Genomic DNA, 12512 nt, shown 5'->3' on the forward strand with positions numbered 1-12512 from the left:
GGGGCGCGCTTCCCCCGCGGGGGCTGCTCCGGGCCGGGCTGTGGCGGGCACAGTACGGGCGCCCGGTGGGTCCCGAGGAGAAGCTGCGCTGGGATGTCCCGAGGGGATTCTGGTCGCATCGCAACCCGGAGCGGGTCTGGCTGCGCTGGTACACGGGGTTCGGCTGTCCCGGGACACGCGGTCTGGCTGTCCTGCGACACAGGGTCTGCCTGTCCCGGGACACGCGGTTTGGCTGTGCCAGGACACAGGAACTGCCTGTCCCGGGACGCATGGTTTGTCTGTCCTCGGACCCACGGTCTGGCTGTCCCGGGACGCAGGATTTTGTTGTCCTGGAGCACAGGGTCTGGCTCTTCTGGAACGTGATTTGGATGTCCTGGGACACAGTCTGGCTGTCCCAGGACAAAGCTCTGCCTCCGCAGCGTGGTCCTGGCCCAGTACTTCACTGCCTGATGTGCCTCTGCTTGCCAGGGACACCACGACAGGCAGGGACCACAAATTGTGGCAGATCGGTGTGCGATTTGCCCCATTAGTCATGAGCCAGCTACGTAGTGATGCTGAGAAAAATCCTCGGGAATCACCACGGTTTGTGGTGCTTTGTAGTGCAGGCAGTTTGGCGGCTTTTCAACTCCATTTGCAGAAAGAAATGAGGAGATAAAGTAATTTTTGGACTTTCAAAAATCTTGTGATCAGGGCGGCCCGACCTTTGGGAGCTGCTGGAGGACCTCAGGGCTGCTGGGGGGTCTCGGAGTCGCTGTGCTGATGGAATTTAGCAGGGAAGAAAGGAATGTGAGTGTTTGCTTTGGGCAGGGAGGAGTTAAAGTCCTGATTGTCACCGCAGGAGCCTGCAGTGAGGGGAACTCTCTGTGGATGTAACCAGGAATCCTGGGCTGGTTTGTACAAAAGGTGTTTGAATAAGGAAGATTTCTTTGGATTCAGGTGTGGCCCCGGGGAAAATTAATTTCTTACAATCACAGAATTGTTTGGCTTGGAAAAGATCATTGAGTCCAAGGTTAACCCGACACTTCCAGGTCTACCGCAGCTCCCAGGGGATGGGAGGTTGGATACCCCACAGGCAGGGGCTCCTCATTCCTCCTGCTCAGTGAGCAGAAGCTGTTGCCAGCAGGTGAATTACTCCCAGCAGTGGGAATTCCAGGGCTAGGGATGCAGCCAGCGTTTTGGCAGACCTGGATGCATCATGACTGCAGTAAAGACCTTGTTTCAGTCGTGATTCCACCCGATTTTCCTGCAAAAATTCCCCTCCCTCCAGGGAGAAAGGGACACGGGACCTGTGCAGCAAGATCTGCCTCTGTTGGCCCTGGAGTTTTGCTGCAGTTCCAGGTGTTCCAGGAGAGCAGCAGTGCCCTTGCAAGTGGTTTGATTTCCACGCCAGATTTTGCCTCCGGCCTGGCTGTGGTTGGGACGGGAGCTGCTCCTGCACCCACATAGGCACGCCAGGCTTGCAACTCGCTGGCTTTAGCCTGGGGTTTTAGAGCCAGCCTGACTGCTCTGGACTCAAGCAAGAGCTGTCCTGCCACACAGGGCGAGTCCCTTCCAAGCTGCTGGGAGGATATCCCCATCCCAAACTTCTGGGGTACCCAAAGGCAGCGCGGGAGATGAGGAATTCCTGTACTCACATGAGTCAGAGAGGAAAGTATTTCATTCCCCGGCCAGCAAACACCTCTTCCCACTTAATTAGCGTGAAAACAAGGCTGAGATCCTCCTTGCTCTTTGCCTTTAAGCTTGGAGCAGCCCAGGGAAGCAGAAACCATCCCAGGACACAGCACAGATCCATGTCCTCCCCAGCCAGGGGTCTGTGCCGGGGGAGCTGCTGTGGCCAGAGCCAGAACCCTTCAAATGGAGCATGAAAAAAGCAGTTGGAGCCTGGATTGTGCCAGGCAGGGGGCGGCTCCAGCCTGAGTGGCCTCCGGGAGGAGCAGGGGAGGGGAGGGAATTTGGGGTCGCTGCTTGTTTGCATTTGGCAGATCCTTTGGGAGCTCTGGAGACGTGGCTGCACATCCATGGCTGTCCCTGCAGCTTTGCAGCAGTCACATGGGCTCTGTTTGTGTTGCTTTGGGAGGCTCAGGGACGCAGGTTGGAAAAGCTGCAGCTCTTTTTGTTTTGTTTTTTTTTTTTTCTGAAAGGGAAGCCCATTGTGCTGCGGGAGAGGCAGGGAGAGCCTCCCCCTTCCCTCTGGACTGAAAAACCCTGCTGGCATTCTGTCCTCAAGCAGCATTTCTTGAGGGTTAAAAATAGGAAGAGATTTAGCAAAGGGATATATCCAACCTCAAAATTGGGCTGTGTTTCTTGGCTCTGGGGAAAACACACCAGGCTCGTGCCCCATTACTCACAACAGTGATGACGTAGCATTAAAAACTTGTTGTTTGATGTTTGAGGGCTAAAACCTGCCCAAAAACAAACTCAGCTGAGCTCAGGTTCAATAAGAACTGTGCTTTCTTTATCTTTTAAACTGTGAGTGGTTGTTTGGCTTTTTTTTCTTGGAAAAGGGAATTAATTTAGTTGAAATTCCTGTCTGGCACAATGCCTTTGCTTGCTGAAAGGGAGATTTACCACTTGACTGGGGATTGCTGATGGCTGGGAAAGCCTCAGGAAGCTCAGAAATGATCCAGGCAAACCAGCCTGCACGTGGTGGATCCCCTAGATCTGATCTCAAAAATACACACATTTTTGGAAGAGAATTCCTTGAAGTGGAGCTGCTCTTCATGTCAGCCGTGGCTGGGTGGGAAGTGCTGGGAGGGAGGGGAGAAATGCCATTTGGTGACTTGGAGGTGGGGGTATGAAGTCCTCAAAAGGAGCTTTCCCTTGGGAAAAAATGTGGGAGAAGATCCTGGGAGAGCAACAGTGAACAGCAGCTGGCTCCTATACACTGTCCAAAGGCATTTCTTCATCTGTCTGCAGCTCTTTTCCTGGGAAAGGCAGTGAGTGGAGGCACTTAGTGAAAGTTGACTCAGAGCATGTCCCGCTCTCCCTGTCCTGGGAAGGGACAGGCTCCTGGCAGAGCCTAAAATCAGCAAAATTCCAGCCGGGAGCTCTTCCTCTGCCCCAGCTGAAAATGCTTCAGATGAGGCCCCCCTTTTATGTTCCAGTCCCGTGGGTGTAATGCAGCGGGAATAGCTCCTGCCTCTCCCCTTCCCAAAGAAACGTGGCTGAGTGTTTTCTTTAGCTCGGGCTGCTCCTGTTTGTTTTAAAAAGTACTTTTTTAGAGCTGCTACCTGTACAGAATCCTGGGACAACATTTTAGGAAATGGAAACGAGCTGCCTTGAACTATTCTTGGAAGCAGCGGGGTTGTTTTGCTGCGAGGTCTCCCAGACTTGCTGGTGGTGGTGACAAACCTCAGGTGTTCCCTTGCAGAGGATGCTGATGGAGAAGGAGGTGTGAGGCCGTACCTGTTGGCTCATTCCCGGCGTTCCCAGCGGAGCCTGCTCTGGAGCAGCAGGGAGGAGCCCCCAGGCAGCTCTGTTGGACAGCTCAGGTTCAACCCCACGGTGCCACGCGTGGTCATCAACGAGCACAAGGACGTCACCTTCAACTGCTCCATCCGAGTGCCTCAGGAGCTGCTCCGGCCCGACGCCCCGGGAATTTCCCTCTGGAAGGATGGGAGGGAGCTGCACGTGCTGGATCGCATTGCCAGCAGCCACTTCGAGATCCCCGATGAGGAGGAGGTGGCCATGACCTCCACCTTCAGGTGAGTGCTGCTGGAGCAGGTGGGGATGAGGGGTGCTCCCAGGGAAGATGGGAAGCCACAAGCCCTGAGGCGGTGTCCGTTCTGTCCGGCAGCATCCTCGGCGCCCAGCGCTCGGATAACGGCTCCTACGTCTGCAAACTCAACATCTCCGGCGTGGAGGTGGTGTCTGATCCCATCCTGGTGCTGCTGGAAGGTGAGCTGGAGCAGCTCTGGAGTTGTGTCCTGGCTGAGTGACCAGGATTCAGAAATGGGGAATCCTTTGCTTCCCTGTGTCCCTCCAGGTCTCCCGCACTTCATCCATCAGCCCGAGCAGCTGAATGTCACCAGGAACAGCCCCTTCAACCTGACGTGCCACGCTGTGGGACCTCCAGAGCCTGTGGAGATCTACTGGTTCCAGAACAACATCCAGGTCAACCAGAAACCCCACATCTCCCCGTCGGTCCTGACTGTGCCAGGTGAGCTGGGAGTGTCCCTGCCATGGAGTGTCCCTGCCATGGGGACACCTCAGCTGGGAATGTGCCTTGTGCTGTCCCAGAGCTGCCCCCTGCCAGAGGGGCTGTTCCCATGCCATGCACAGTCCTGGAAGCCCCATCTGACCCCCTCTGGCTGCTGCCAGAAATCCCTTCCTTGGAAGAGGCAGGATGCTCAACCGACTCTTTCCTGAGCAAGCAGCAGATTTTTCCACCAGGCTCTGGCTGTGCCAACAGGAACCTGGCTGCTCTCCTGGGCTGCTGGAATTCTGGTCCCCACTTTCTGGAAGAGTTTGGGATGCCCCCTGTGCTGTGTGTCCATGACAGCTGCTGGGACACAGGGAGAAAAATCCTTGGTGTCCCATAAACCCCCACTCTGGTTTTGCTGCAGAGGCAAAAGATGGGGTATTTCTTGCTTTGCTCACGAGGAGGAGGCTGGTGGTTAATTAAGAGCTGGGCTATAATTGCCTGGTCTTGGCATCCAGCGGCAGGCGGCCTTTAAAGGGCAGTGAAAGCCGGAAGGAGTGACTCATTCCTCTTGGATGTCCTCACATCCGCCTGGCACCCGCTCGGATGGGTCATTGGAGCAGAGCTTCTCCTGGCCCAGGAGCCCTGGCACCCTGCTGGGATGAGCCAGCACTCCCCATGTCCACCTTGGCATGGGACAGGCATCCCAAGCCCGGGGTCACCTCACCCAGGCCGGGAGAATCCGCCCTCGGGTATTTCCAGTGGTCCTTCCCTGCCATCAGCTGGGGGATTTGTGCAATCCTTGACCAGCACTAAATCATCTGACCAGGCCGTGGCAGGGGCTCTTCTGCTTTCTGCCTTTCCCCTTTTGGAGGGAAAACAACCCCTTCCTCCGGAGTTTGTGCAAGGTTTCTGTAGGGACATCCCATCAGGGATGGCACACGTGTGTCCCCGGAGTGGGAGCGGGGCCACTGGAGCCTGGGGTCACCCCCGGGCACTGGCACCAAAAGTGTCACAGAGGGAAGTGAAAACGGGCTAAGAAAGGAAACTTTGAGTGTTTGGTGGTGGGGAGCTGGTGGGATTGGGATGGTTTTGGGATATCCAGGGAACAGCGGGGCTGTGTTTTCCCGGCAGGACTCAACAAGTCGGCGCTGTTCAGCTGCGAGGCCCACAACAGCAAAGGCCTGACTGCATCCAGCCCAGGCCAGGTCAACATCAAAGGTCAGCTCCCATTCCCTGTTAAACCCCTGTGTAATCCCACACATCCCAGCACTCACCCTTCACAAGCTGACGGAGATCCCTTCAGTCCTATAGCTAAAATCCAGCGGGATCTGGCTGTAACGTGGTCATCCTGGTTTGGTCATCCCAGCACTGGGATGGGGGAGGGAGCACCAAAATCTAAATTTGAAAGCAAAACTGTCAGCTTCAAAGCAGGATTCGGAAGGGCTGCATTGCTCCTTTCCTTCCTTCATAACGAGGGCGGTGCTCCATAGGAATTTTCCATAGGAAACAGTGGAAATTGCTGACATTCCTGATGGGAGCTGCTCCAGCAATGTAAGGAGGGTGTTCCCCAAAATAAGTCATGGTCTTTAAGCTGCCCAGAGTGGTCACAAATATAGAAATGGCCAAAATAGTTCTGAAAGTGACATTTTTGTGCTTCCCTATCCGGTGGTCCGGCACATCCGCAGAATTCGGATGTGGGGTCACACACTGAGCCCTGGGAGCTCCAGGGAAAAGCCAGCGTGCCAGGTTTGTGTTTAGGCTTCCAGCTGACTGACTGCCCTTGGCTTCTCCCTGCAGGAATTCCATCAGCTCCTGTCAGTGTGCAGGTCCTCAACAGGACAGCCCATGGAATCAGGATATCCTGGGTGCCAGGCTTTGATGCCTTCTCTGCCTTGAACAACTGCAGTGTCCAGGTAAACATCCAGAATTCCCATATCCCTGTCACTCCCCCACACGGATGCTCTGAGGCAGGTGGAAGTTGGTGGTGTTTGGCATGAGCTGCAGAGATTTCACGGAATCCTGGAATGGTTTGGGTTGGAAGGACCTTAAAGATCATCCAAATCCTTTCCAACACCTTCCACTATCCCAGGTTGCTCCAGCCCGGCCTTGGGCACTTCCAGGGATGGAGCAGCCACAGCCTCTTTGGGCAGCTTTGCCATGGCCTCACAGGGAACATTTTCTTCCCAATATCCCATCTATCCCAGCCCTCTGGCAGTGGGAAGTCATTCTCCCTTGTCCTGTCACTCCAGTCCCTCTCCGGCTCTCTTGGAACCCCTTTCCATTGGGCAACACAGTCAGGTTGTCATGTGTTTTATGGACCTGCTCAAACCCTTCCCAACCACGCAGCATTCCCAAAGTCAGGATTTGGAGGGGCAGGTTTCCCTCAGCTCCCCACTCCTGGGAAGGAGCTGAGGGGTTGCCTGTGTTCCTGGAGAACTCAGGGAACACCACCTCCATGGGCAGAGCCTGCAGGCACTTTCCACCTGCTGCACGTGGCTGGCTTTGCCAGTCCAAGCCCATCTTGCTGTCTCATGGATATGGTTATTATCCTGGAAAATCTCCACTCCAGCTGGGATAACACGTGGAGAGAGGAGACCTTTGAAGCCAGGTAAAAGTGAAAGGAATTTCAGGGAAGAAAGGTACCAGGGCTAATATTAGCACCATGTCCTGCTGCTGCCTTCCAGCCGGAGCTTGGGAAGCGGGGTGGAGAGCCAAGGAATTTCCTATGACTTAACATTCATGGTGTGTCTGTAGGAAACAGCCTTTGAAAGTGGAAAACAGGAGAGGGCTTCTGGCAAAAACACAGCGGTGACTCAGCCCTTTTGCTGCTGTCCCCTTGGATAATCCCCGGGCCCACCGAGCCAGTGACTCATTCCCGAGGGCTGCAGCTGGCCCACCTGCCAGTTCCAACTGTTGCAGTTTGCAAACATCCTGATTTCCTTCCAAAATCCACGGATTTGATGGGTTATTCTCAGACAATTGAGGATTGGGCTGGATGCTCAGGGTGTCTGGTCCTGGAAGCGTTGTGTGTGTTCCACTGGTCACTGCTCTCTCCTTCAGAGCATCTTGTGACAGCTCGGGGATGGAGGTGGCATTCCCTGACTTTTTCAGGAGACAGGCAACCCCTCAGCTCCTTCCCATCATTTGTAAGCAATGGGAAGCTGAGGGAAATCTCTCCCTCCAAATCCTGACTTTGGGAATGCTGCTTGGCTGGGAAGTGTGTGACCAGGACAGCAGCAAGCCCAGGCTTGCAGAGTCTTCCAGAGAACTACTTGGAGCATTTCTGGGAATTTCTCCATGAAAACCTGAGGATGAAGGCTGTTCATTCGTATTTTGGCTGTAAAACAGATGCTGAGACAATCCTGGGATACCATGGGGGGCTCTTTTGATTGAGCACAAGGATAGGTGTCCTGCCATCCCAAAATCATGGATGGAGGCTTTTCAGAGGAGTGCACAGCCCTGGGCACATGGATTGGGCTGTCCTTGTTCTTGCTCTTCTCTCTTTCCCCCCTCTGTCCCAATCCAGGTAGCGCTTCCCACAAAAGGTTTCCTAGAAAGCTGCAGTGGCTCTTGGGGCAGCTCCATGGGGGCTGGACATCCATAAATTTGTCTTTCTGTGAAAAGCAGGACTTGTTTTTGGGGTGTTGAATTCATCCATGCTGCTAAATGTGACAAGGATTGGGATTAGTCCCATTACATCCCATGGAGATAAATCCTATTTTCCAATGATGTGCTGCACAAAAAAGGAGCTTTACTTTGTTTCCTTGGGATGTGACGCCTGCTTATTTTATTCAGGGCTCCTTTTGTTTCATGTCACAAGAGTCAGCAAATCATCCTTCCCTCCTTCCCAACATCCCTGGAATGTTCCCAGCTCCACACGTGCTGGAGCCCTCTCCCTGTGCCCTGTGAATGTCCTGCCACAAGCTTTCCCTGCAGGAGCTTTTCCCTGCAGAGCTCAAATGGGAGGCAGGGCTCTGGATCCTGTTTTCCAACATCTCTCCCTGCAGGTTGTTGCTGACTAATCCCTGTTTGTGGACTGATTTTCCAATTAAAGGTCAAGGAAGTCGTTCCAAGAGGCAACGTCTCCCTTCAGCCCTTCCACACCTCGGTGCCTCCCCACGTGTATCACATCCAGCAGCTGGAGCCCATGGAGGAGTACAGCATCCGTGTTTCCTGCGGGAATGAGGTGGGCTGGTCGGCATTCAGCCCCTGGATAACAGCCAGCACCACGGAGGGAGGTAGGAAACAGGGAGTGAGGACTGAGAAGGGTTTCCCCGCCTCAATCCCTCTGGATGAGAGGCACCTCCGGAGTCCTCTCAGGGTGGGAAAGGAAACTTCCCCCTTTTTCATGGGCTTTCAATGAGCTCCAGCTCCTTTTCCCATTGATTCCCACATCTCTGCATCCCTTCTCCCAGCTTCCCTCAGCTCCTTTTCCCATTGATTCCCACATCTCTGCACCCCTTCTCCCAGCTTCCCTCAGCTGCTTTTCCCACTGATTCCCACATCTGTGCACCCCTTCTCCCAGTTCTCCCACCTTCCCTCACTCCTTTCCCACTGATTCCCACAGCTCCGACCACACCACCACTGAACATCACGGTGTCCTTCAATGAATCCAGCTCCTCCCTGGAGATCCGCTGGGTGAAGCCACCCCTGGAGAGGATCCATGGGGAGCTCCAGGGCTACCTCATCTGGTACAGCTGGCACAACTCTGAGGGCACGGTGAGTCACCAGGAAATGGGGAAGAATGGCTAAAATCCTGGAAAAATTCCCAGCAGGCATGTCCAGATGGATTTTGGTGCTTCCACAGATTCTTGGGCTGTCTTGGGCTTTCATGTAGGCTTCAAACCACTCCTGGCCTTGCATTCCCTGGATTTTGAGCTGTTCCTTACTCAGATGGGATTTTTCCCTTCCTTTACCCACAGCACAGAATTTCAGAGCTCGAGGAACTCTTTGGCCCAAAGGCCTCTTTGTGAGTGCATGAAATCACCTGGCACACCCTGCTTGCCTTTTCTAGGATTTGGGAAGCAGCTGCAGGAATTTGCTAGGGCAAGATTGGCCCAGGCTCTGGGCAAAAGATCCCATCCAGAGCCTGTGGATAACAGCAGGGATGGATCCAGCTGTGGTTTGGGTTCCTCTGTGCCAGGCTGGCAGAGTGACCCCAGCTGGAAACAGTGACTCATCCCCTTTTTTTGTCAGATGCTGCACTTTCTGTTCTGCTTTTGCTCCCCCGTATAGATCCAGCCTGAATGAAGCCAGGGAAACAAAATCATGGTCTTGTGACTCGGAAACAAAGTGCTGACAGGAGCTGTCTCTCTCCAGCAAAAGGCCAAACCCAGGCCTTGCCCTTTAAGCCCTGAGAGATTTATTGTTGCTGTTGTTGTTTGTTAATTTTTGTCCATTTTTCCAGCTTATGGAGTGAATTTTTTTCCAGTTCTCAATTTTTCCATGAGTCTGAGACACGAGACTGGAGTTCTGACTCCTCAAAAAGCTCCTTCTAAGGTTGGACTCGATAATCTCAGAGGTCTTTTCCAACCTAAATGATTCTGTGTGAATGATTCCATGAAATAAAGTCCCTGAGCTGTGGCCCTGCGCAGGCTAAATCTGGACTGCCCCAAAATAACCACCAGTTTTTGCAGGATAAAGTCAGGAAGAAGCTGGATTTTGGTGTCACAGGGCCACCTGCAGGCCTCTCAACAACCAGAAAATTCCCAAAAGTTGGTTTATTTTCCTCCTTAGCCAGCAGTCCTTGTTGGAGCCAAGGCTGCCTGAGTTGGGACGGGAAGAAATTCCTCAACTACCACAAAAGTCATAAAATCCCATTAAATTTGGCAGGTCAGCCCTGCTTTGTGCTCACAGTCTGGGTTTGTCCTCACATGATACAGCAGAGCCCTTTAGGACAGGGAAAGATCCCAGTTTTAGTCTGGTGGAAGGGAAAGGATCCCATGTGGATACAAGGAGGAGGAAGGCAGGAATGTGGGAGCAGAGGTGACAAAAGGTCCCAGCTCCTGTCACTGCCAGTAGATGCCCAAGCATTCCCAGGGCATGGGTGTTTCACATCTGTTTCCGTGGCTTTTTTGGGACAGGGAACAGAAACTGGTTCCCTTTGAGAAGCTCTGAATCCCTCTCCTCATCTCTCTCCTCGCCCACTCATCCCCCTCAGCTCCATTTCTTCACCCACTGATCCCCCTCAGCTCCATTTCCTCACCCACCGATCCCTCTCAGCTCCATTCCCTTTCCTTGTCCACCGATCCCTCTCAGCTCCATTCCCTCTCCTCACCCACTGATCCCCCTCAGCTCCTGCTTTTTTATTGTGGGATGTTCAGGAAGGAGCCAGGCACTGCTGGGCACAGCAGCCTGCCAGATGTTTTGGCTGCAGCTGGGCAGCTGTTTTGCAGTTGGAAATCGGCAGGGAGCAGCAGCAGCACTTTCTCAGCTGGAAACGACCAGGAAAGGATGGAATTTGCAGGGAAAGGCTCCTGTGTTTTTACTAAGCTATGCTGCCTGCTGCCATGGTTCCAGCCAAGGAAACACATAAAAATATACATAAAAATATGCATAAAATACATGGGACTGTAATTAGCTGGACACAAAAGCCACAGAAGGAGTGTTTTTTGAGCCTAGGATCTACTTCCAGAGCACTTGGACAATCCTACCAGGAGCACATGGATCCTGTGCGTGCTCACAGGGCTCCAGTGGCCAAACTGGCCACAACAAAGGCTGAGGGTCACAGTCCATGTCAGCAGAGCCTTTCCCTTCCTTGCCAGCTCCTTCCCTGCCTCTTTTCTGGCTCTGGCTGCTGCTGTTGTGAAGCAGAGAGGGCCAGGAATGCTCGGATTGAACGGGAAGCGCTGCTCAGCTCCGCTCCCGATCCCATCCGGCCCTTGCACACAGGGCCATTCTTCTCTCTAAATAGCCGGGTGCTGCACTTCCTCTGAGCTGGGAAAGCAAAGCAGCTCCAAAGGTTGCCAAGGGGACAGTTCTCAGTAAATCCCCAGGTTTCCCTGCCTTCCCCAGCCCAGGATTTTCTTCCCTTTCCTCTCTCCAGCAGATCGTGTCTGACGAGGTCCGGCTGAGCGGCAGTGTGCCGTTGCTGCCCGTGGCGGCCACCAACGCCACCTGCTCCATCCGTGTGGCCGCTGTCACCAAGGGGGGAGTGGGACCTTTCAGCATTCCTGTGGAGATCTTCATCCCTGCCAGTGGTAAGGAGATGCAGGGCTGGATGCTGGGAATAGCCCAGGGTGTGCTTTCCATGAGGCTGTTTGGCATCACTCCTTCAGATGCTTTCCCTGTCAGCCAAGGATCCTGATTTGGGAGTAGGACAGCCTCACTCCTCATTCCTTTTTTTCCCGTGTAACCCTTTGGGCTCTGCTGAAAACCCCTGGGAATTCCTGCCCCAAGCCCCAGGTGCTGCAGGCTGACTCTTTCACCGGCTCCATTAACAGGATATTTTCTTAGGATTAATAACCTCAGCCCCCTCTTCGACTCCAGCCTCCGGGCATGCCGACTCCCTTGTCGTAGACCTGGGATTTATCTGCGGGACAATTGCCGTCGGAGTCGTCCTCTGCTTGTCTGTGGTCATCCACAAGCGATGTGTGGAGACAAAATATGGGTAAGGGGATGGAAAACAGGGCAGCTCCCAAGGGGTGAGGGGCCAGCAGCCCATGCTGGATTTGGGGACAAGGATTCTGTCTCCAGAACTGATGTTGTTACCACAAATGACATTTTTGAAGTGGGTTTTTCCTTCCCCTCCCTTCCTTAGCTCAGCAGTTCACCTTTTGCTCACTATTCCTATTTTTAAAGGGAAGTGAACTTGTGCAACTTGGTGGGGGACGTGTTATGGCACGGAAATGAGAGAGCAGAGGGTGTCACTGGTCAGCAGAGGGTGACCTGGACCCAAGGGAGTGGCTGGAGCTGTATCAGGAGAGGCTAGGCTGGATTTTAGGAAAAGATCCTTCCCCCAGAGGGAACTGAACAGGCTCCCTAGGGAGTGGTCACAGCTCCAAGGCTGGCAGAGCTCCCGGAGCCTTTGGACAACGCTCCGTGGGATGCACTGGGTGCGATTGTTGGGGTGTCTGTGCAGGGCCAGGAGCTGGACTGGATGATCCTTGTGGGTTCCTTTCAACTCCATGATTCCATGATTCCATCATATCCCATGTCCTGGAGAAACCCTCCTGCCTCATCCCACGCCTGGGTTCAATGGCCCAGCATTGTTTAAAAACACAGACAAAGGGCTGTTTTCTCCTGCAAGAGCCCAACACTCCTCACTCATCCTTGTGACTTCCCAATTGGTGTTTCACTGCCCCGTGCTCCCAGTTTGGAAACTGGTACCGAGTAAGGATCCCTTTCCTAACTGGTTGTTGCCACTCTT

General features: G+C 53.8%; 1 protein-coding gene across 1 annotated transcript in view; it reads left to right on the top strand.

The window, feature by feature from the left end:
* The first annotated feature begins 93 nt into the window (after positions 1–93).
* The window catches only part of MERTK (MER proto-oncogene, tyrosine kinase), a 16411-nt gene continuing 3992 nt past the window's right edge, over positions 94–12512 (top strand). The window contains 10 exon segments of the mRNA XM_031058280.1: positions 94–148; positions 3371–3704; positions 3797–3897; positions 3986–4159; positions 5276–5362; positions 5942–6057; positions 8199–8382; positions 8712–8863; positions 11193–11343; positions 11600–11776. Coding sequence (XP_030914140.1) covers positions 94–148; positions 3371–3704; positions 3797–3897; positions 3986–4159; positions 5276–5362; positions 5942–6057; positions 8199–8382; positions 8712–8863; positions 11193–11343; positions 11600–11776 — 1531 coding nt within the window.

This window comes from Geospiza fortis, unplaced genomic scaffold (assembly GCF_000277835.1).
Source record: "Geospiza fortis unplaced genomic scaffold, GeoFor_1.0 scaffold275, whole genome shotgun sequence".
In the NCBI taxonomy this organism is placed as follows: Eukaryota; Metazoa; Chordata; class Aves; order Passeriformes; family Thraupidae; genus Geospiza; species Geospiza fortis.